Source organism: Lampetra planeri, chromosome 21, assembly GCF_965212315.1.
Source record: "Lampetra planeri chromosome 21, kcLamPlan1.2.h2, whole genome shotgun sequence".
In the NCBI taxonomy this organism is placed as follows: Eukaryota; Metazoa; Chordata; class Hyperoartia; order Petromyzontiformes; family Petromyzontidae; genus Lampetra; species Lampetra planeri.
The window spans coordinates 9,789,783-9,811,527 of NC_136127.1; the positions used below are offsets into that span (position 1 = coordinate 9,789,783).

A 21,745-nucleotide genomic window follows, 5' to 3' on the forward strand; every position below is an offset into this window, starting at 1 on the left:
ACAGCTGCAAAAGTCCAGGCCAGAAAAAAATGATTTTTTTTGTTGTTGACCAGTGTAATCATAGAAAGGAATTTTCAATTTTGATATTCTTACATGCTCAACTGTTAATTTATACACTATATTATCCGTGGCGGGTGAAGCGTGCAAAGTTTGCTAACGATAACACGTTGCTTAATGTTTTGTAGAGAAATTTGACAGCATCCTTTGTATAACAAGATAGGAGCCCATTGAAATATACAAAATCTCTTTCGCAGGGTGGCCCAACAAAGGCGATATTAATCATCCAGTCACAGGGCCGAAGTATCTCATCAAATTGTTAAATTACCGCTGCAATAATGGAATAATAATAACTGGCGGCAAGGTAAATAAATTGACCCTTGGCGTGCCGGAACGGGTGCAACCTTGTGTGCTGCGCCAATCGAGAGGCGGTGTTAGTCGCTGCGAGGGTTAAGGACGCATCTTCTTGGTTCTTTCGGTAAAGTCACGTAGAAGGGAAGTAATAAAATAATAAAAATAAAACATAATAAAATTATTCTCACGACGTTTCGGCCACAACGCAGAGTCATTTAGACTCTGTCGCCTCGACGGACCTGGTTTTCACCTGAGGACGGCTGCTTGCGTTGTGGCCGAAACGTCGTGAGAATAATTTTATTATGTTTTATTTTTATTATTTTATTACTTCCCTTCTACGTGACTTTACCGAAAGAACCAAGAAGATGAATCCCTGCAGTCACGAAAGCTTTAAATCAAAAGGTTAAGGATGCGTTTGAAACAAGGAGGACTGCTTGCTAATGCAATGCGCTGCCACACCCGACTGCCGTTTTAAAGTCAAATGCATTTCACTTCGGTCGAAAAACCTCTGAGAATTGATAACATTTCGCGAATATAACGATGTCACCTTGTTTGAAACTCTAAATCAACAAATGTGAAATACATGTTGGTTTTCCCGTCACTTCTGCGGCTCTATTCCATTGAAGCAGAGTTTACGCCCTAAGAAAAATGAAATTGCGTAGTGTGACCGATTTTCTTTCATTTGAAGAGCACTGAAGTTTCCGGATATATCTTTCGCTAATGTGTATGGCGGCAGTGTAATTAGACCGATGAAATAGCTCCCCCAGTCACGTCGTTCTCCTTTTCTTTCACGTTCGTTAATTTACGTTAAATTAAGACCCGGGGCGAAAGAAAAAAAAATGCACATCTTGCGCTGCCATTTATAAATGTGGTTCTTGGAAGAAAAAAATATATCCTTTAACTTAAAATTACAATTACAGCGTGATGAGCATGCTTCAGCAATGAGCCCACATATAGCGGTGCTATTCATACCCAAAGCGAGCCTCCGCGGATGCTTTTATATTCCCTTCGCTTGTTGTCGTTGTTGTTGTTTACCCAGGAGAGCCTCATCGAGTCTCAAGACTCTTTTTCAGGAGGGTCTTGCCAAGTTTTCACAGTAGGTAGATGGGCAATGGGGGTGGGGGGGCGATGTTTATACGAGTGCATTCTTAATCGAGTAGATCATAGATACATTTTCAGCAGTGGGATGTTTGGCCAATCGCAGTTAGAGTGGGTTTTATTTTACCATGGGATTAAATCGGAGAACCCGAAGGAAATCCACGCAAAACAAGGGGAGAGAATCTACAATCTCCGTGCAGGTGCCCGAGTCACCCAAGCCGGGAATCGAACCCAGGCACTTATTGATGTGCCACCCGACACACACACATGCACGTGTATGTGTGTGTGTGTAAAAAGGTTGCACATAGAAGAAGACCTGACGATGCAGGCAGTGATGAGAAGGAAACTGCCACTGTTTTGACACATGTGTAGGATGGACAACAGGATAATGAAAAGTGTTGTTGTTGTTCGGATAAAATGGAAGGAACCAGAAATCGAGGAAGACCTAACAGATATTGGCTTGGCGACGACATCACAAGCGACTGGTGCCAGAAAGATGTGGCCATGACTTGAGCATATTGGCACAAGACAAAGATGAAAGTGGAAACCAAATAGCGAAATGTGCAGATGGGACACACTTACAGGCTATCTGCCCACGGATCGTGATGATGATGTGTAGGTATTTGTGTTGAACTCATTTCTCACTGGACATAAGCCAACCGTGCTAACCGAAGGTGCGGGGGACGGACAACAATCTGAACACAAACAGAATAACGCTGCAAATTTCACCTTGCGATATGAAGGAAGGAAGCAAGGACGATGGAATGGGCCAGGGATTGGTAGGCAATGAGGCATTTAGCTTTCTTTGCTATTCATATTGGAATGGGGGGGGTTCCCAGTGGTGCAATACTGCCCAAGGCAACACTTAACAAGCACACACTACATCTTATTAAGAGAAATATCCATACGGGTAGAGCAGTCAAAATGTGTTGAGAGCAATGTAGGCCGGTTCACGTTGTCGGCAGTTCAATTCCCGCAACTGGCAGGCAATTTCTGCAAAGAGGAATTAATGAAATCTCGCCGCCTCGACCCGGCGATGTCGTCTTTCACGAGGGCGCGCAGTTTTGCATGCGCCGGTGTCAAAACGGAAAAATCCAGAAGTTTGACAATTACCCACGATCAAATTTGTAAAGAGTTATTAACGGGGCCTACGGCAACGAGTTGTACGCAGGGGATTTTTGTTTTCTATCCCCCGCGCCAAAGAGCTTATGAATGTCAATGATATTCGATCAATCCGAATTTTAACGACTTCAAAATGTGTTTGTCGCCTCTGCCCAGTGGGTTGCGTAACAAACGAAGACTCTCCACGATGCGTTTGGCACCTTGAATGGAAAAGTTGACGAGGGGCGAGGTTATTGGCAACGGCCCTTTCGTCCGAGCGCACGAATTGAATCGCTCACGGCACATTGGTGAATCGTTTTGGAGCGCGTGTGTGGCCGTGAACGAGGGCCATTGCTCGAAACGTCGTCCATTAATAGACTCCATTCTTTAAAAGCCACGGCGCTGTTGACGAATGTGTTCAGTTTGTGTTGTTCTGTGTGCTCGTGCACCCATGTGAATGCAGTATTGCTGAGTTTGATAGATAAAACTCGCGCTCCTCAGACCAGGCCCTGCTAGTTGAACCTAGAATTTGTAATTCGACGCTGGGTGATAGGGCCTTAAGATTGCCTCCAAGCACCAAATATTTCAGGAAACTCTGCAAGGCTAATCTTTTTTTTCCTTTGAGATTTTCCTTGAGTATGTTCTTCTCTCGTTTCGATATTTTTTACACGTGTGTCTTGAGTTCACGGGTAGGACTACATCCGCTGAATTTATACTGCAAAGTATTGCGATGCCCTCTTTAGTGTGGTGGGTGAGGGGGCGAGTTTTTACTGAAAAAAATAATGAAATGAATTAATGAAATAGTACGAGGAACAAACAGAAAACATCTACTTTGGCAAGCAAAAAATAAAGAAAGAGCTTATATTGCCATTTGATGCAGTGGTCAAGTTTCATTATGCTATTGTTGTAAATGTCGTGGGGGGGAGGGGGGTGCAATGTACTTGGCAGCCTAAGTATGAGTCCCACTTATGGCCAGTGATGTCTGAACCGGTGCTGGGCCGAGGGTGGACCCCCCCCCCACCCCCCACTTCAACAACCTGCAATGACCAGTGTGGTGAAGTATGGTTCGACGAACCCACAGGATAACATTATTCGGCAGCAGTGGATTGATGACGAAGGGTTTTAAATCATTATTATTGTTGTTACAACTGAATGAATAAGTGTCACTGTAATTTTGATTTAAAGCTTTCGTGACTGCAGGGATTCATATTATTGGTTCTTTCGGTAAAGTCACGTAGAATGGAAATAATAAAATTAATTTCTTGCTGTGGATTTCACACCTGATGATGATTGCTTGTGTTGCAGTCGAAACGTCGTGAGAATTTTATTGTTTTATTTTTGTATTATTTTATTATTTCCCTTCTACGTGACTTTACCGAAAGAACCAAGAATATGTAACTGTAATGTTCTCCAATTAGATGTCTATAAACTATCGCAACTCAATTTAACTGGACGGGCATGTGGTTTTCCGATGTGTTTTCGGGTTGGATTGTGCGTTGTTCGGCACGATGTCCGACATTTCGCTCCACTTATCTTCAGGAGGAGTGAAACATATCCGACAGCAAACCGGACGATACTCGTCACGACCCAAAAAACACATCACAGAGAGCTGTACAGCACAACCTGTGAACACCTCCGCAGAAGGACATGGCAGCGCCTCCGATTAACACGGTTGGTTACGTACGGTAACTAAGGAGCACAAAGTACATCCCCCTATTGGGGCCCCACCCGAAAGAAATCTTAAAAAAAAAGCGAGAGCTTGTGTCATCAGGTGTAAACCCAGTTTACATGCAACGTTGCGGCAAACGTTGGGTCAACGTTGGGGCAACGTTGGCCCAAACATTCCACGTTCACTGGCAAGCTACTACGTAGTTGGCACGGCCCAAATTCGCAGAGAAAGTGGGAATTTACTATCTGAGTGGCCAGGCAGGAAAATAACGGCTGATTGCATCGATGTCCTCTGGACATTCCCATCGATGCTCTGTCCGCCATGCTGACGGATGGCAAGCTCGGAAATAATTGAGAGCTCATTTAGGTAGGGCTGGCCACCTGCAAACGACAGCGGGGAGCAGATTGATAGGACACTAGTTTAATTGAGATTCCCTGGAGGCTGATAATGGATCAAGCTCTACTCAAATTTTAAAGCCTCTCCTGGTATCCATTCCATTAGTCCATTATGCTCAATTTGCCAATAATAAGCAGCGCTAAATGGTTCTTAATATGACAAACGTAGATCAGTAGTTTTTTAACCTCCAAAGCATGCCGCGATGGAAAATATTTTAATTTGAAATAACGTGGCGTATTTCAATGAGCCCACAACTACAATTAAATGCACGTAATGGGAAAACTGGATACAATTCGAACAGGTCTCTTATACGGCGACTTCAAATGCATTTCAATGGACTTCAAATGCATTTCAAATTTCAACAAACGTCTTCAAAATCTACTTTTTAAGCCAGCCGATTTACTTTGAGCTTTACATTCGTCCGTCTGTCCGCCCATAGGCAACTTACACGTTTTTACAAACGCTACAAAACCCCTAAACCGTTTACTTTTGTGCAGAGAGGAGATCTGTCTGATGCCTCTATGATACCCAAATTAAATTATATATTCCTTCACTGCACACGCTACCTCGATAGGCCGATGATTTTCTGTCACCACTTTGCCCCTTCCCGTGTCACAACAAATAGCCCGGCAATACAACTGCATTCAAAGAAGTTATTTTGAAGCAGCGTGTATATTTATACGCGCAGTGATTTGAGTCAAACTACGGCAAAAAAACTATTTGCATCACGCAAACTCGGATGTGAAACTGAAACGAACTGCGAGTGGCACTAAAAGTATGTGATATTGCCGAGCTAATTTTGTTGTCTGGGCTAGGCTCGACGAACCCTTCCAGAATGCACGGTACAAATTTGGAATAGTGCTGAAAGTTAATTATAGAAAAGTATCCATCATACAGTTATCGCTTCAGAGGCTTGCCAAGCTCGGCGTTTGGTCAACACACTGGAATTGAAATCGGGAGGTCGCTAGCCTAATTCGATCTCCTGGCACGGCAGTTTTCACCAGTGGTGCGATTTTTCTAAATCCCCCTTCTGCCCTTTACATCCAACCTAAATAAATGGATGCACAGCAGTTCGTAGATCGGGCGGCTCACATGCAGTGTCGTAAAGCGTTGGTGCTCTCCCCTCTTCCGAGACGTCTGCCCTGCATGGGAACAGTTGGTCATAATATCTTCCAGAGGGGCTGTCTAAAGCTCCATGGAATTGGGGGGGACATTCTGTCAGCATTGGCGCGAGCAAGCAATTGCCGAGGCTTTTACTGTTGTCGATTCTGAATTAATTTCACCAGTTTTGTCCACAAACCTTTGCCCCGCGGTCAAACAACAGAGACCCACCATGTCGGCGAACCGGCCTCACTGCCTGCAGGGAAAAGTCAGCGGGCAGTGACTTTTCTCAAGGACCTAACTCCCTTGCATCACCGCAGGCACTCGGCACACAACGTGGCTCCCAGCTCAAAGTCTGGCTTCACCGTCAACCTCTTAACCCTGCACACGGGGCATTTATATTCCACTCCCTACCATGGACACAAGAGGCAGTGTCTGGTGGGAGCCGGGGGGAGAATCTAAGAAATAATAATGATGATGATGATTACGACGCTGTGTCACGATCTTTGTGAGTGTACTACATCGTCAAATGTCATCGATAATGGCAGGCCTGAACTGACTTGTGTTTTTGCACCGGCTGACTTTGTACCGTTTGCCATTCTCACCGTCGATTTCGACTCGGTACAACATGCGAACAACAACAACAACAAAAATCACAACGCAATTTACAGCCTCGAAAAGGAGCTGACGTTTCAAACGGGGGGCCCGTTTCCGTGATTAAGCGTACGCTTAATTGACGAGAAGACTACGAGTCAATTGACAAACGCGGCCACGCCGTGGCGATGCGGTCATTTGTTTAATGGTGCGGCAAACTCCGAAGGTGCAGAGCTGCACGCGAGCGCAGGTGAGAAACCGCCCGCCGATCAGCCGCGATGCAGGTGAGCCGATGTACACGCCCCAAAGGGAAGTCATCAAACAGGTCACAGGGAAGGGGGGGGGGGTCCCGGGAAAGGGGGGGGGGGTCCCGGGGAAGGGGGGGGAGAGGGGTCCCGGGGAAGGGGGGGGGGTCTCGGGGAATGGGGGGGGGGTCTCGGGGAATGGGGGGGGGGGGTCCCAGGGAAGGGGGGGGGTCTCGGGGAAGGGGGGGGAGAGGGGTCCCGGGGGGGGGGGGGGGTCCCGGGGAAGGGGGGGGGAGGCGCCTCGGGGAAGGGGGGGGGGTCCAACGGAAGGGGGGGGGTCCCGGGGGGGCTGCTAAATATTCGCGTGAGAGCTGGCGTTGGTATTGTAAGGTAATCGAATGCTTGTCTGAAGTGCACGGCTTACCGCGCATATATTAATCCTCATTATTTGTGTGGGGAGGAAGGGCGGGGGGGAGGGGCAGCGATGAGTGATGTTTCCTGAGTGCTGCGAAAACCCGGAGGCAATGAAGAACAACGAATAAAATCGCACGCATTCACATTCAAACTACGAGGATATTTAACGTACAACAAAACAAACCATTAGCATCCTTAATCATCACGGGTGCCTATCTCTGACGCGCAAGACAATCAACCCCCTGCTTAATAAGGCCGGTATCTACTCCGGTTTAGGTTCCAGTAATTAATGTCTCGTAGCGGTTAATTGCCCAGTCCACCGAGGTTAATTGTGTGCATTTCAGAGCATTGTGAGTCATGGGATTAGGTAACAACGGATATTATGCTTTTATATTCCTTGCTGGTGTCAAGTTCTTACCCGTCCCTACTGGACATCTTTGAAAAGGTGCTTAATAACTCATCGGATTCCGCATGTATGAATACATAAATATTCTTAGGTTGTTTCGATGAAGTCACGTAGGTAAAAAATTTAAATTAATATTTGTATTTTACTTTTATTAATTTTAATTTTTTACCTACGTGACTTTACCGAAAAAACATAAGAATATGAATCCTTGCAGTCACGAAAGCTTCAAATCTAGAAATAAAGAAATACTCCGATTCTGATTCCAGGCATATTTTGGTTTCATAGACCGTGTGCGGTGCAGAGCCCTGGGTGATTCGCAACGATCCGAGTGATTACGAGTCCAGTGACCACCCTCATGCAACAGTGATTCTTCTTCGTCTTAACCGGAGGTGCACGCTGCACCCCCTGGGGGTGCGAGATATTTTTCGAGAAGGTAAATCATCGAAAAGGCAAATTCAGCACGGGCACGTAAGTACAACTACGACTTTGTTTCATCAAACCCCGATGTATTTGTAATAAGAGCCTATGTCAGATTCACGTGGTGATCGGCTTTGCCGGTCCCGCTTTACAGCCAATGGGGGGAGAGCCTGGGAGCATGGCCTCGGCGTGATCACGGGATGTCAGCTAGGTGATTGGTTTCGTTGGTCTTGGCCTCAGCCAATGGGAAGACAAGTCGGGGGCGTGGTACCGGGAGTTGATGGGGGATCTGGAACATTCGGCGCAGGCTATTGAGGATTGGCTGGAGTGTACCACGTGACCCAGGCGTTAAATAAGGGGAGAGAGGAGAGATACGGGGTCAGACACGGAACTAAGAGAGGGAGAGGCCACGCGCGAGTGGGACTCCGGGTGCCACGTGGTGATGGGTCTCTGGTGACTGACTGCCCGCTTCCCGTTGCCTGCCAGCAACGGGGAGTGTTTGTGAACTGCAAAGGAAGTGAAATAAAAGGACCGATTCTACAAGCCGTCTCCAGCGTGTTATTACATATTTGTTAACATTATGAAAATAAAATTGACGATTGAGACCCATAGGGTGCAGTAAAGGTTAAACACCGCCGGATTGGATAAAGCCCCATTGCCATTGTAATCTCTTGCCTCGCCCATCTCGTCTGTAGGATTTACTTCAATTCAATGAGACCCAGGTGCTGGTTTAATTCCACGTCAACTGCTGAGCAGCGGTGGCTGAGTGACTCGGGAGTCGGAGGACTGAGCTGACTCCCGATGAGATCGTGGATTGCGGTGGAGGTTTCAACCACCTCCAGTGGTTTGGAAACGTGCGTTTATCTTCTTGGTTCTTTCGGTAAAGTCACGTAGAAGAGAAGTAATAAAATAATAAAAATAAAACATAATAAAATAATTCTCACGACGTTTCGGCCACAACGCAAGCAGCCGCCCTCAGGTGAAGACCAGGTCTGTCGGGGAGACAGCGTCTGACGCTGACTTTACCGAAAGAACCAAGAAGATGAATCCCTGCAGTCACGAAAGCTTTAAATCGAAACGTGCGTTTAGATTATTTAGGCCGCTATTAAACTTTTCCACGTGATGACGACAAGTCGCTTCGTCGAGCTATATCATTCGTGATGGCCAGGTCGCTACTGAAAAATAAGCTAATATCTTAGTGGGCTGGGCCTGGTAAAATAAACTAATGTAGTTTATTTGTATATATTTTTTGAGTGATCTATTTGCCATTGTTATATTTTGCACTCCTATTGTATGGTGGTATTGTTTGTTATTGTAACGTTCTACGTACTTATGTTGAACTTCTTTCGCACCGTACGTAGCCAACCTCACTGACCTGCCCCAACTGGACATCTGCGAAATAGCTTTGTCGCTCAATGGATTCCTCCGGTATAAATACATACAGAAACTCCTCTACTTACGAACATTCGACTTACGAACTTTCAGAGATACGAACAAACCTGTCCGTATGTCCAGTTGCCTGTTTGGACCGAGAGTCGCAAGTTCAACCACCGCGCAATAGATGGTGGTGGTGGCATCTACATCTGCAGAACGTGAAGAACCAGTGGCATCTACATCTGCAGAACGTGAAGAACCAGTGGCATTTACATCTGCAGAACATGAAGAACCAGTGGCATTTACATCTGCAGAACGTGAAGAACCAGTGGCATCTACATCTGCAGAACATGAAGAACCAGTGGCATCTACATCTGCAGAACGTGAAGAACCAGTGGCATTTATATCTGCAGAACGTGAAGAAACAGTGGCATCTACATCTGCAGAACCAGTGGCATCTACATCTGCAGGAGATGAAAAACTTTTAAAGCCATTTCCCGTGTTTAGTGTACATGCCGTACAACACGTTCGAAATCGATAGGAGTAAAGTTGGACTTAACAAAATATCAACTTCTAAACAAACCTGTGCGGCCTAACCCGTTCGTAAGTAAAGGAGTCCCTGCATTCTGATTCTGAACTGGGTTCTAAAGTGCAGACAGTATTGACTTCGCAAAAAAAAAATCACGTTAAATTAGATATTTATATTAATTTCCCAAAATCCAAGCTATGAGAATTCAACATTTTGGTTCGACTGCCATGCGACTAACATCTCCTATAAGCAGGGTGGGTAACAAAGCACAACGTCTCGTTCGGAAAAGAGGTCACTTGTCGGGAATTCAGAAGTAGCTCTGTGAAATCGCCTTCCACGGGCGATTCGTTGTTGTTTATTTCTCTGTGAAATTTCAGAATGGATGCTCTGTATCATCACACGAAGCTAAAAATACGAATCGTAATATAACGTGGGGAAAAGGCAATGTAAAGAAAACGTAATCTGTGGAAATTCCAACCAAAAACACAGTACAAATCATTACAGAATAATGGCGCAGACTCAAAAACCACGAGTTTCAGACGAGATGCAAATAATGCGGAAAAATTGCATTTTGTGCGTATTGAAAAAACACCCCGCAACATGGCCACAATGAAACACAATGCACTTCTGCAGGGTATGCTCACGTCTTTTGTGTTGCGGCATACCCACAAACGGCCGTGCGCTTTTTTGCAGATGTTTTGTGTGTTTTGTTTGAGGTTGAAAGCATCACCTTGCACATACGTATTCAATAAAACTCGGCTAAACGTCCACATTTACGTTTCGTATCCTTATTGCTTTGGTCAAACGGACGATGGACGGATGTCATACGCCGACTGTCCTATGATTGAGGTAAGGTAGGTTCAAATTCAACCTGTCCCTTCTTGCTTTCTGGTCACAATGCGCTGCCCTATATCCCTGCCTCTCCCCACGGCTCATCTCCCATTACCTATTGTTGTCATCCCCCCCCCCCCGCCCGCACCTCCGATTAGCATGGTGCAAAAGAAGTAAGCGTATAATGTTGAGCTTCTACATCATGGGACCTCCTTTGCCAGTAGCAAAATATGATAATAGCGTTTTCCCCTTTTTTTCTGGCAACGAACAGGTTTTAAGGTGTTAAAACACCAAACTGAAACCTTTTACAAGGAATCATGTCTGCAATAATCACAATGCTTGTGGTCAGAATGCAAACAAAAAACGTACTCTGATAATATATGCATTGTCCTTGAAATTGATTGGTCCACACCAGAAACAGCTTTCTTTTGAGCCTCGTCTCAAATGGTGTTCGGTTATCAGAGTATGTTTTTGTTTGCATTCTGACGACAAGCATTGTGGTTATTGCAGACATGATTCCTCGTCAAAGGTTTCAGTTTGGTGTTTTAACATCTTCACACAGCTGTTTTGTTGCCAGAAAAAAGGGGAAAATCTATTCCCAATGTTGAGCTTCTTGCGCACAGTGAAGTCGTGAACCGTTGCTAATCGGAGGTGTGGGGGAAGGACAACAAACTAAACCCAAAAAGCAGTTCAAAACACATGAGTTTTCAATCCAGATTTGAAAGTGCATAGCTCCAGTGGCTTCCTAATATCGGAAGGAAGAGCGTTCCAGACGGCCGCAGAAACCCATCTGAAAGCGCCACGCGATGCGGTGACCGCCGCCTTTGTTCGATGGTGAGCAGCCAAAAGCCGCTGCTGCTACTGCGATGATGAGCGGAGTTTGCGTGACGGTGGTTTATGCTCCTTGACGAGATGAGCGAGGTATTGTGGTTCATTTGTGGCAAAGCACTTTACGTCTAAAGTGTGAAAAGTTCAACATACGTACGTTACCAGCATGCCCCCCACGCCACCACCCCATTGGCCCATCTGTCTCCATGTAAAGATATCCCTGGAACATCTTTCAGAGACTGTCGGGGAAAGTGCTCTGAGCGAGCGCCTATGAACAGCGCAGCACACAAGGGGTTTGGCCTCGGCCAGGATCACGCCCGGCCGCATTTATCTCCCGTGCGGCGATGTTTACACACCGCAACAGGTCCCCACTTGAGGCTGAGTTGACCTAGGGCAGGCCCAGGACCGCTTCAGGCTATCGTCACCGATGTTGGCCGTGAGCAGGAATGGAACTCGGGTGGCCGTGAGCAGGAATGGAACTCGGGTGGCCGGCATCAAGTACTGTACTTGATGCAACAGTCGTGCTGTGACGGTTCCACCTGAAGACGGAAGCTTGTGTTGCCTCCGAAACGTCGTGATTTTTATTTTATTTTTATTTTACTTTTATCAATTTAAATTGTTTTACCTACGTGACTTTACCGAAAAAAAACCTAAGAACATGAATCGTTGCAGTCACGAAAGCTTCAAATCTCGAATTAACAGACCGTACGGGCCAAGTGCCGTTCGTCGCTGTCGCGCGCACGCTGACCTGCTGAACTGCTTCCCGAGAGTGAGCATCTGCAGGCGACAATCCACGAGCTCCCGCGTGGCGTCTCGCAGCTTTCGCTCGCTCAGGTCACGCTGCCTCCTCTCCAGCGCAACCTTGTGGCTCAGCCGCTGCTGGAGGTGTGGGGCAAGGGAGCGACAGGCGAATGTGGAGTGGTCAGCGATTAGGGGCCGGGGGAGTTTGCCTTCGTGGGCAAAGACATCGTGAAGAAACAATAGGCATGTAGAGGACAAACGAGGCAGTTCTACAGGAACTACCGATGGTGTTTTATTTGTTCCTTCATAGACGCACAAGATCGGAGTGTTTTTGTGACGTGCGTGTGTGTGTGTGTGTCGTGTGAAACTTAAAACAGAGTGGGTTGTGGGATAGAGTTGCGTAGTCTGGTCATGTGTGTACTACTACCGGCCATCTGTGACTACTGGACATCTGTGAAACGACTTGATATCTATTTTTTTAAAGAGCTTTACAGCTCATCGGATTCCTCCAGTAGACATCTTCGGATTCTCTGTGTACGTTGAACTTCTGTCGCACCGTACAGAGCCAACCGTGCTAATCGGAGGCACGCTGAGAGTCGATTTGAAACGGATGCATATTATAGTGATCGCGTGTAAAACACTCTCGTAATACGTCTATGTTTATAACACGATAGAGAGTATGCGGATGCTGCCGTGCAGAAACGGTTATAGCCGGGTTCGATCTCCGGGCGCGGCAGTTGAATCAACGGTGCAAGTTTCTAAAATTCCCACAGTATCTGTCCATCCAGCAGTACAAGTAGGTAACACCATAGTTCAGTGGTTCTTGACCTTGACGGCAGCCTGCTCCCCTTTCTTTCTCAATCGTTCAAAAATAATTTTAAATGTTAATAAATACATAGGGGTTTGATGAAACAATGTAGTTGTATCTTCTTGGTTCTTTCGGTAAAGTCAAGTAGAAGGGAAATCATAAAATAATAAATATAAAACATAATAATATAAATGTGGCCGGACGCTGTCTTCCCGACAGACCTGTTCTTCACCCGAAGACGGCTGCTTGCGTTGTGGCCGAAACGTCGTGAAAATTATTTTATTATGTTTTATTTTTATTATTTTATTATTTCCCTTCTACGTGACTTTACCGAAAGAACCAAGAAGATGAATCCCTGCAGTCACGAAAGCTTTAAATCGAAATGTAGTTGTACTTGCGTGCCCTTGCTTAATTTGTCTTTTCGATTATTTACTTTAAAAAAAGAAAATCTGGCCACGTCTCGCGGGCCCAGAAAGGGCATCTCGCACCCCCCAGGGCATCCGTGGACCCCAGAAATTAAGAAGAACCACTTCCAGAGTCAGTCGATGGGCAAGTGATGACATACGATGGGGTAAAGTGTGGGCACTCCCACGCCTTCAAAGACACGAGCGGCGTGAAAGAGTGACGGGTCAACAAATGCTCTACAGGGGCTGGGGCAGTGCTCCCTCTCGTGGAGGCCCTCCCTTCCCCCAGCAGTGACGCGTGAGCGAGCAATTGCGGGGCTGCACCTTAATCTTTTTTGCACGATATGTTGCACATTTCAGAGGTGGTTATGTTTTGTTACGAGGCTATTAAAAAATTATTTTTATATTATCGTCTTCAAATTTACATTTAAACATAGCAACACCCCGTCTTCATTTCACGTATGACAAAAAGTACACGGCACGAATACAAACCTGACATAACGCAGACGTGTTTTCTAGCATCTCATTTTCAACGCATATGGACTGCCCATTAGACGTAAAATAACGCATGAACGTAGCGACAATGTATGCGCTACGCTCTGCAAGACCACACGATGAAACGGTATTTTGTCACGCGAGCAACACGGACATTAGTTTGCTTAAATAATCTTCACTGCGATGGTAATAATTTTAAAGTACATTACAAACACGTGCGCCTAATCCACGTTCAACGCCAACACAATGCAGAGCAGGCTAATTGACCGATTGGCAACGTTCCATCAATTTCTAATTAACTCGATTGGTAACACTTAATATGGGTATCCACGAAACCTCGGCCAACCCCTTTTGCAAATTAAATAATGACTTTAACTCATCACTAGAATTAAAATCGTTAATGATGCTTCATGACTTGCATTAGATGCTGCGTGTCAAAAAGTGCGCCACGGAAAATTTCAATTCAATCGCCCATCCTCCCCAATGCTGTTTGAGGCTCGCGCATGTAATGCCATAATTGAACACTACTCTCTCTCTCTCGGGAATTCACATCACTCGCGTGGTTGACAAATTTAAGGGCCTCTGGGTCAACTGCAAAACACAAGCAGCCCACGTGAGACGCTGCTAACAGATTGACATCGCAGAGCGGCAGAGCTTTTGCCGCTTGTAGCCTCTTACGTTAGACTCAATTCCACAGATTAATTTCCTTTGGCATAGGTTAAAGACTAAATACGACCCACTGAAATCATCCGACAGATTAACCGTGCCACCACTGTTTCAACTGGGAATGTAGGCCTCTCATCTCTCACCACGTCGAACGGGAAATAGCGAATGTAACTTCCCCCAAATATTCACGTTGTAGAAAATTTTATTTTCCCTAATGCGTTTCCAGGTGTTGGAAATAATGTTCGACGGTTTTTCCCCGCTCCCACGTGCTGGGAGCCAGAGGTCGCAACCGGGTACCCGATACCCGTACCCTACCCGGCTGGGTACGGGTACCCGTTTGCGACCCTGGTGCGGCCGGGTACGGGTATGGGTAGACCGTGATTCACTGGTGAGTAACCGTTTGTCACTCATTTCCCAACGTCTTGAACTTCTCACAATTCAAGTTCCTAGAATCAACCCACCCGCACCTGCAACATGGCTTCATCCCAGAGGTCGCAATCGGGTACCCGTACCCTACCCGATACCCGGCCGGGTACGGGTAGCCGGGTATCGGGTAGGGTACGGGTACCCGTTTTCGACCCTGGTGCGGCCGAGTACGGGTACGGGTATGGAATCAAAATCCGTTTGCGACCTCTGCTGGGAAAGTGCTCACTCAGGAAAGTGGGCAGCTCACGTTCTCTCTCTCTCTCTTGCTCGATGGTCCAGTTCTCCGAAGAAGGCCTCGGCACGTGGAGCGAAACGTCGGACATCGTGCTGAGCGACACGGAGCGGCACAAAACTCCCCACACTCTCCACCCCCCCCCCCCCCCAAATAAAAAAAAAGAACACGCTTCAGACAGCCTCAACAGCTCAATGGCGAAAACCTACTGAGCAATACGAGCAGCAGTGAGAATATTCGTGCTCGATTACATTTTTTGTTGAATAAAGAAACCGGAATTTTATGTCTTCGATTTTGTGAGGGTGAATTTTTGTTTTTTTAACCCAAATTCAGGAAAGGGAAGGAGGGCGGGCGGGGGGGGTGGGGGGTTAAACAGAAGATAAAAAAAACTGTTCTGTCGAGATCATAAAATCAGTACCAATAAGCATTTACAAGAAAGGTCGGCAACGGTCCTCTTTGTCCGAACTTAATGTGCCGTACCGGCAGCGTGCGCTGCATCATAAACTCCGCTGCGGCGTGAGCGCGCAGCCGTTCGCTGTGCCCCCTTCTTTGGCGTCGTCACCGCTCGCGTTTTGCAGCCGCGCGGCGTCGGCGTGGGAGACGCCCAGACTCGCACTGCCCTCTTGTGTGCGCGCGTCTCATTCGCCCCCAATCGCCTCCTCGACGCGCTGCTGCTTCCACTGCGCTCCGAAGCTGGGGCACTTCCCCCCATGCGAGTGTCGGAAAATTGTCGCTACACGAGGCTTCGCGAAATCAGAGGCACAGCAACCAAGATCGAGCGTTTTATAAAATGATTACCTTTTTTGCGCATTTTACCTTTCAGAAATATTTAATTTTTGTCTTAAATCTTTTTTTCCTCGAATACAATTCAGTCGAAAATGTGCTCAAGAAAGTTGAAAATAAATAGTTGTTACCCAATTAAATTAGTCCTTCACGAAAAGTTTCCCGCAGTAATTGATGGCATGGTGGTCATATGATGACATCGCAGTTCAATTCACCCTGTCACCTTGTGCCGTCAGGTCGAGGACGACCTCTGGTGACATCCACGATCGGACTCCGCCATCCCCACCGCGTGTCTCTCTCGCTGCCTCTCTTAGCTGGGTCAGTGTAAGGCCAGCGGTGTTTTTGATGTCGTCCATCCACCTCCTCCGATATCGACCTCTGACCCCGCTACCTTCTCCATTTCTCGAGCAAGACCGATTCCTCGAGTCCTGAGGTCCTCACAACGTGTCCAAAGTTTGTCCATTTCCGCTTCACGAATAGCTTCTCTCTCAGCATGGACATGTTTTATATTTTGGCTGTCCATGGTATACGTAGCCTCCTTCTCTAGCACCACATCTCAGTTCAATAAATTGTATTATAATTCGATGTCTAATTGATGGCATGTGGGTTGTAAGTATTCGTGACTGCACAATTAGAGTGATTGGAAGGCCCATGGCAGGCTTAAGTTGAGTGAACTGCAGCCGCAGAACTTTTAAATAATCTTCATTCGTAATGAAAGTACAGCAGCGAACAAACATAATTGAACGGCATTGCCACATTAAATTATAAATCTAAGGGAAAGTGATCTCGCAACAATCGTCATATCTTTAAAGTTAGTATCGCGTGATCTCATCAAATGTGAAATTGCGTCAATCCTGGTATAAAATAAACGCACACAATCATGCCACACAATTCACGCAAACATTTCAGCTATGAAAAATGTAGAGCTCAGCGTTTTCCCGCTTCCGCGTGGCAGATGTGTCCCACAAAAAAAGAGGGAAAACCACAGAACTGATGCACATGTGGTCGTCTGGGCAGCCAGGGCCACAGCGGGCCTTCGCAATGAATAGCGGAGAACGAGGTTTGTTGGAGGTAGTGGGATCAAAAAACATCGCAATCGTGCACATTTGAGTGCATTCGCAGTTTCGTTACGCACAACCCCCCAAAAAACGAACATTCGGATACACTTTAAAATGTGCTATCGTGGATTTTACAACTTTCAGGCGTCTTATCATCTCGCCGCATCTCCGGCTTAAGATGAGCCACTGGGAAGGAAAGGGGGGAAGAAAAAAAATCAACGCTTCGGCGTTTATCTGACGCAAATGCTCCCCAAACGAGAGAAAACGCCCGGACTAGGAATGCCTTGTGTATACAGAATCACTTCGCTTCTTTACACTTTCTATTCCCCGTAGCGTCACCGACTTTGCTCCGCTCATGACCCGTTAATGCAGGGGTCTGCACGTACAAATGTGCAGTGCTCACGCAAGCCACAAAGACAAAGATCCCCCGAATAGCCTTAACAGACTATTGGGCCAAGTGGCTGTTAAGCGACCATCTATGAAGGCTGACACGGCACACGTGGGGGTGGGTGGCCAACACCACACCCGGCCACCTTTGTCTCCCCAGTGGTGATGTTTACACACCGAAACCAGGTACTCATTTGCGGCCGAGTCGACCTAAAGGAGGCCAATTACAGGTTCAGATAATCATCACCGGTGTTCGCCTTGAGCAGGAATCGAACTCGGGTCGCCGGGTTCGTAGCGCAGCGCGCCAACTGTTGCAATACCGCTCCACACACAGGCACACACAAGCCTATTGCCATAGAGTCACTGAAGCCTCCGGATAGTAGCAAATAAAGGAGACTTCTTTGGCTAACAACGGTCGCACCAGTCCATTAGGGGCCCTTGAGCAGAAATTACGGTGTGTCACGTGGCTACAAACGTTACACGCTGGAAACTTACAGTTGTGTGAAGTAACGAAATTCAAATCACTTTGGGGTGCCACGGTAGCGAGATGTTAACTACCTCGCCTGTTATGCAGGAGGTCGTGAGTTTCATCCAAAACTTGGCACCTGCTGTATATTTTGAGTTTGCGTGTTCTCCCCGTGGTGGCGTGGATCATATGAGGTGCATGTTCCAAAGTCTGAAGGTTTGCCTAGAAATCGATTGTAACATTCTCATGAAGGCCGCCCCCCCCCAAAGCCATCGCCATCTCTTGCGGTCCTGCGGTGTAACGATGAGCACTGGAACCTTCACGCGGGCTCATCTCAGCGCTCCGTCTCCGTGGTGGATGTACTTTCGGGTTCATTCCCACCCTTGACCGCCACTCGATCATTACTCTCAACCGAGGGAGCCATCATCATCATCATCATCCCTCCGAGCGGCGCATCTTTTTAGTTTTGTTTTACCACACGTTGTACGTGATAAGTGCAGCATCTCAAATCTATTCTAACCCGTGGTTTCAAGCCAACAGTGGCTTAAACCCACAATGTTCATGACCGACATCACTTGAGCCTGATGTGTGCTTGGAAGGGCGACCTCCATGTCCGTGCCCAGGTGCGGTTGGCGTCGAGAGTAGCCAAGGGCAGTGCAGAAAAATCTGTTCCTGCTCTGCACCCTTCCCCCCCACCCCCCTCGCCAACCCGCACTGACCAGTGCGGTGAAGTATGGCCTGATAACCACCGCCGCCTGCACGGCATGAGAAAGAGCTTATCCAACATTGGATTGACAAATTGGCCGTACGTTTTTTTTTTAACAATTCTTTTGTTTGATGCTGAAGACATTTCATTTGCTCTTTTGTGGTCGTGGGTGGGCTGCTTCTGACATTAAGTTCTCACATCTAAAAAAAGTCAACCCTTGTAACAAAAACAAAACAAAACCCTAGTCTATAATTTGCACCGGGAAATAATGAATAAAGTTCCACTTTCACGGATGTAACTAAGCATTCGCTAAACCGATAATGCGCGCCGCAAAATTACGTGAATTAAAAATTTGAAAGGGAGCGTAAGAAGCTTAAAGAATTAGAAAACGCTTCCTAAACATTTGCTGAGCCGAATGCCAGCGTAGCTTGCTTGTTGTTCTTTTTGGCCATTTCAGTGGCATTTCATGAATTCAGACAAACAACCGGTAGTCACGCAAAATGTTTCGCCCGACAATGAATCGCTGGCAGGTTGAAAGTCTCATGTGCATCTAGGTTCCAGTGAGTTCTGAAACACCACGGGGAGAGGGCCCACGTGTTTGTCAATGCCATCGCAGTGCGTTGGCCTTGACTCAATGATTTGATGACTCACACAGGGCCGACAATCCTGGCATGCCCGGGGTTAACTGCGGCAGTTATACGACTGTCTAGAAACTAGAGATACGGCGGAAATGGCTTACAGAAACCCGGCAATTAAAATATCTGCTGCTTGAACCGAAAGGGGATGGCTTGGACTGCGTTCTTAAGTTACACCGTTTCGAAACGTACGCTTGCAACAGTTATATTTAAAGGTGCAGACCTGCAATTAGCTTGCTTGTACAGATGTTGGCGGAAGGGCTTCCACGAGAGGGAACTCTGAACAACCCTCTCTTGGCCTACTCTTCCGCACTGGTCAGATGTCTAGAAAGAGGTGGGAGCACCCGCACGTTATTCATCCGCATGCGACCTGCCGATCGACAGTGGAGGTACCCTATTACACTGCGTGTACGTTGAACTTCTTTCGCACCGTACGTAGCCAGCCGTGCTAACTGGCGGGTGGACAGAGGCGGCCGGCTGACGTGAACTGAAGAAACTTTATACTCTTAGTTCTTTCGGTAAAGTCACGTAGGAAAAAAATTAAATTTAAATTACATTAATAATTAATGTTTTTTTTTTTTACGTGACTTTACCGAAAGAACTAAGAGTATAGATCCTTGCAGTCACGAAAGCTTCAAATCTAGAATGAAGAAACTTCCATCGCCGTTTTCAACCGTTGCGCCGGGAGGTCAAATTGAAGCGGTGACCTCTGGACGGCAGGATCAGAGTGCGAAAGCCGTGACACCGCGGCAGGATCCGCGCGCCGAATGCCGTTACCAAACGCAAAAAGTGAAAACCGCCGCACAATGGGAGCAGCTTACCAGCGATTTCTCATCTTCCATCGACTGCGGCCAAGACACCGCCAGCCTCCTCGCTCTGTTAAGAACACATGCACGTACCACACGCGCGCCGTAGAGAATTTTTTTTACGACTCGAGCTACGATGCAGCCGCAGTACGTGGAGGCTTAATGATCATCAGTGCCGGTGCCAATCCATTTGCGGGGATGCGGGGGGGGGGCCTAAGCAAAAATTATAATTGGGTGCGTCACATGACTACAAACATTCTATGATGGGCAAGGCACATTAATGAATTAATGATATCACAGTCGTGCTAAACAAATTAATCCATTAGACTAAGTACAATTAAAATGCTAATACTGTTATAAGTACAATGAGCGTTTTAATGTCATAAGTATATGAGTTTGAGCTGATATATTGGTGCTGCCCTACATTTATTTACTTTACTTTCATTAACCCAGGGCTCCCCGAGCCTCTATGGAGATCTAAGCTTCCGCTTCGTTTGCTTGTGCCGAGCACAATGAAATGACAATAGTGATAATGACAGCCCATGTCAGTCCACTGCTGGGATGAAGGCCTCCCCACGCTGCGTAGGTCACAGGGGTTGTTTGACCATACTTCACCACACTGGTCAGTGCGGGCGTTGGTGAAGCGTTAGTGTTCCAGGACAGGTATCACTCACTAAGTCGTAGCCGAGTATCCAACTCGGAGGGCCGGGATTGTAGAGCGGTCAACCAACCACCGCCCCACCGCTCTACCCACTAATAATGACGCCGCTCACGGCCAACACCAGTGACGATTACTCTATGTGAACCGGTCCTGGGCTTCCCGTAGGTCGACTCAGCCTCAAATAAGTACCTGCTGCGGTGTGTAAACATCACCACTGGGAGGACAAAGGCGGGCGGGCGTGGTGCCGGCCTTCATTGATGCAACTCGCTAACAGCACTTGCCCCGACAGTCTGCTAAGGCTATACGGGGGATCTTTGTTTTGCCCTCAACGATGGCCGTTTCCGCACCTCGACTGCAACGCGACCTCCATCTCGTCTTGGGCGCGGAGAGAATCGCCGATCTTGTCTCGACTCATCCTGATGGGGAAAGAGAAGCTCCTTAGCAAATTCGAGTAACTTATCGCACATCAAATAATGTAATTAAAGTCATAAGCTTCGGTTTACAATAAACACCCGGAGACTTTTTAATCTGTTTTAAAAGTTGGAGAAACTTTTTTTTGTTGTTTTTACACGGCCGGCATATCAAATGCAATCGTTTAAAACACACACACACGCGCGGCCTATCTTCTTCAAACATGGCAAATATTGAACACTAAGTTTATGTTTGAAGAGCAATTTATATATTTATATATATATCAGATCCGGTTACAAGTTCCACGTTGCTTTTGAGGCAGGCTAGGAAGTTCCTGATTGCTCCCACGAGTTACTTTCATCATAATCATTCATTAATAATTCATTTTCGTGGTTCTTTCGGTAAAATCACGTAGAATGGAAATGATAAAATAATAAAAATAAAACATCATAAAATTATTCTCACGATGTTTCGACCACAACGCAAGCAGCCGTCTTCAGGTGAAGAACAGGTCTGTCGATAAGACACAACGCAAGCAGCCGTCCTCAGGTGAAGAACAAGACTTATCGACAGACCTGTTCTTCACCTGAGGACGGCTGCTTGCGTTGTGGCCGAAACGTCGTGAGAATTATTTTATTATGTTTTATTTTTATTATTGTATTATTCCCTTCTACGTGACTTTACCGAAAGAACCAAGAAGATGAAT

At 46.7% G+C, this 21,745-nt stretch overlaps 1 protein-coding gene across 1 annotated transcript in view; it reads right to left on the minus strand.

Moving 5' to 3' along the window:
• Positions 1 to 21,745, minus strand: part of LOC144724654 (uncharacterized) — a 194,446-nt gene that overhangs the window by 158,400 nt on the left and 14,301 nt on the right. Inside the window, exons 2-4 of the mRNA XM_078603951.1 lie at positions 20,976 to 21,044; positions 19,983 to 20,037; positions 12,103 to 12,233 (exon numbers count right to left, since the gene is read on the minus strand). Coding sequence (XP_078460077.1) covers positions 12,103 to 12,233; positions 19,983 to 20,037; positions 20,976 to 21,043 — 254 coding nt within the window. The 5' untranslated portion in view covers position 21,044. The remainder of the gene's footprint in view (positions 1 to 12,102; positions 12,234 to 19,982; positions 20,038 to 20,975; positions 21,045 to 21,745) is intronic.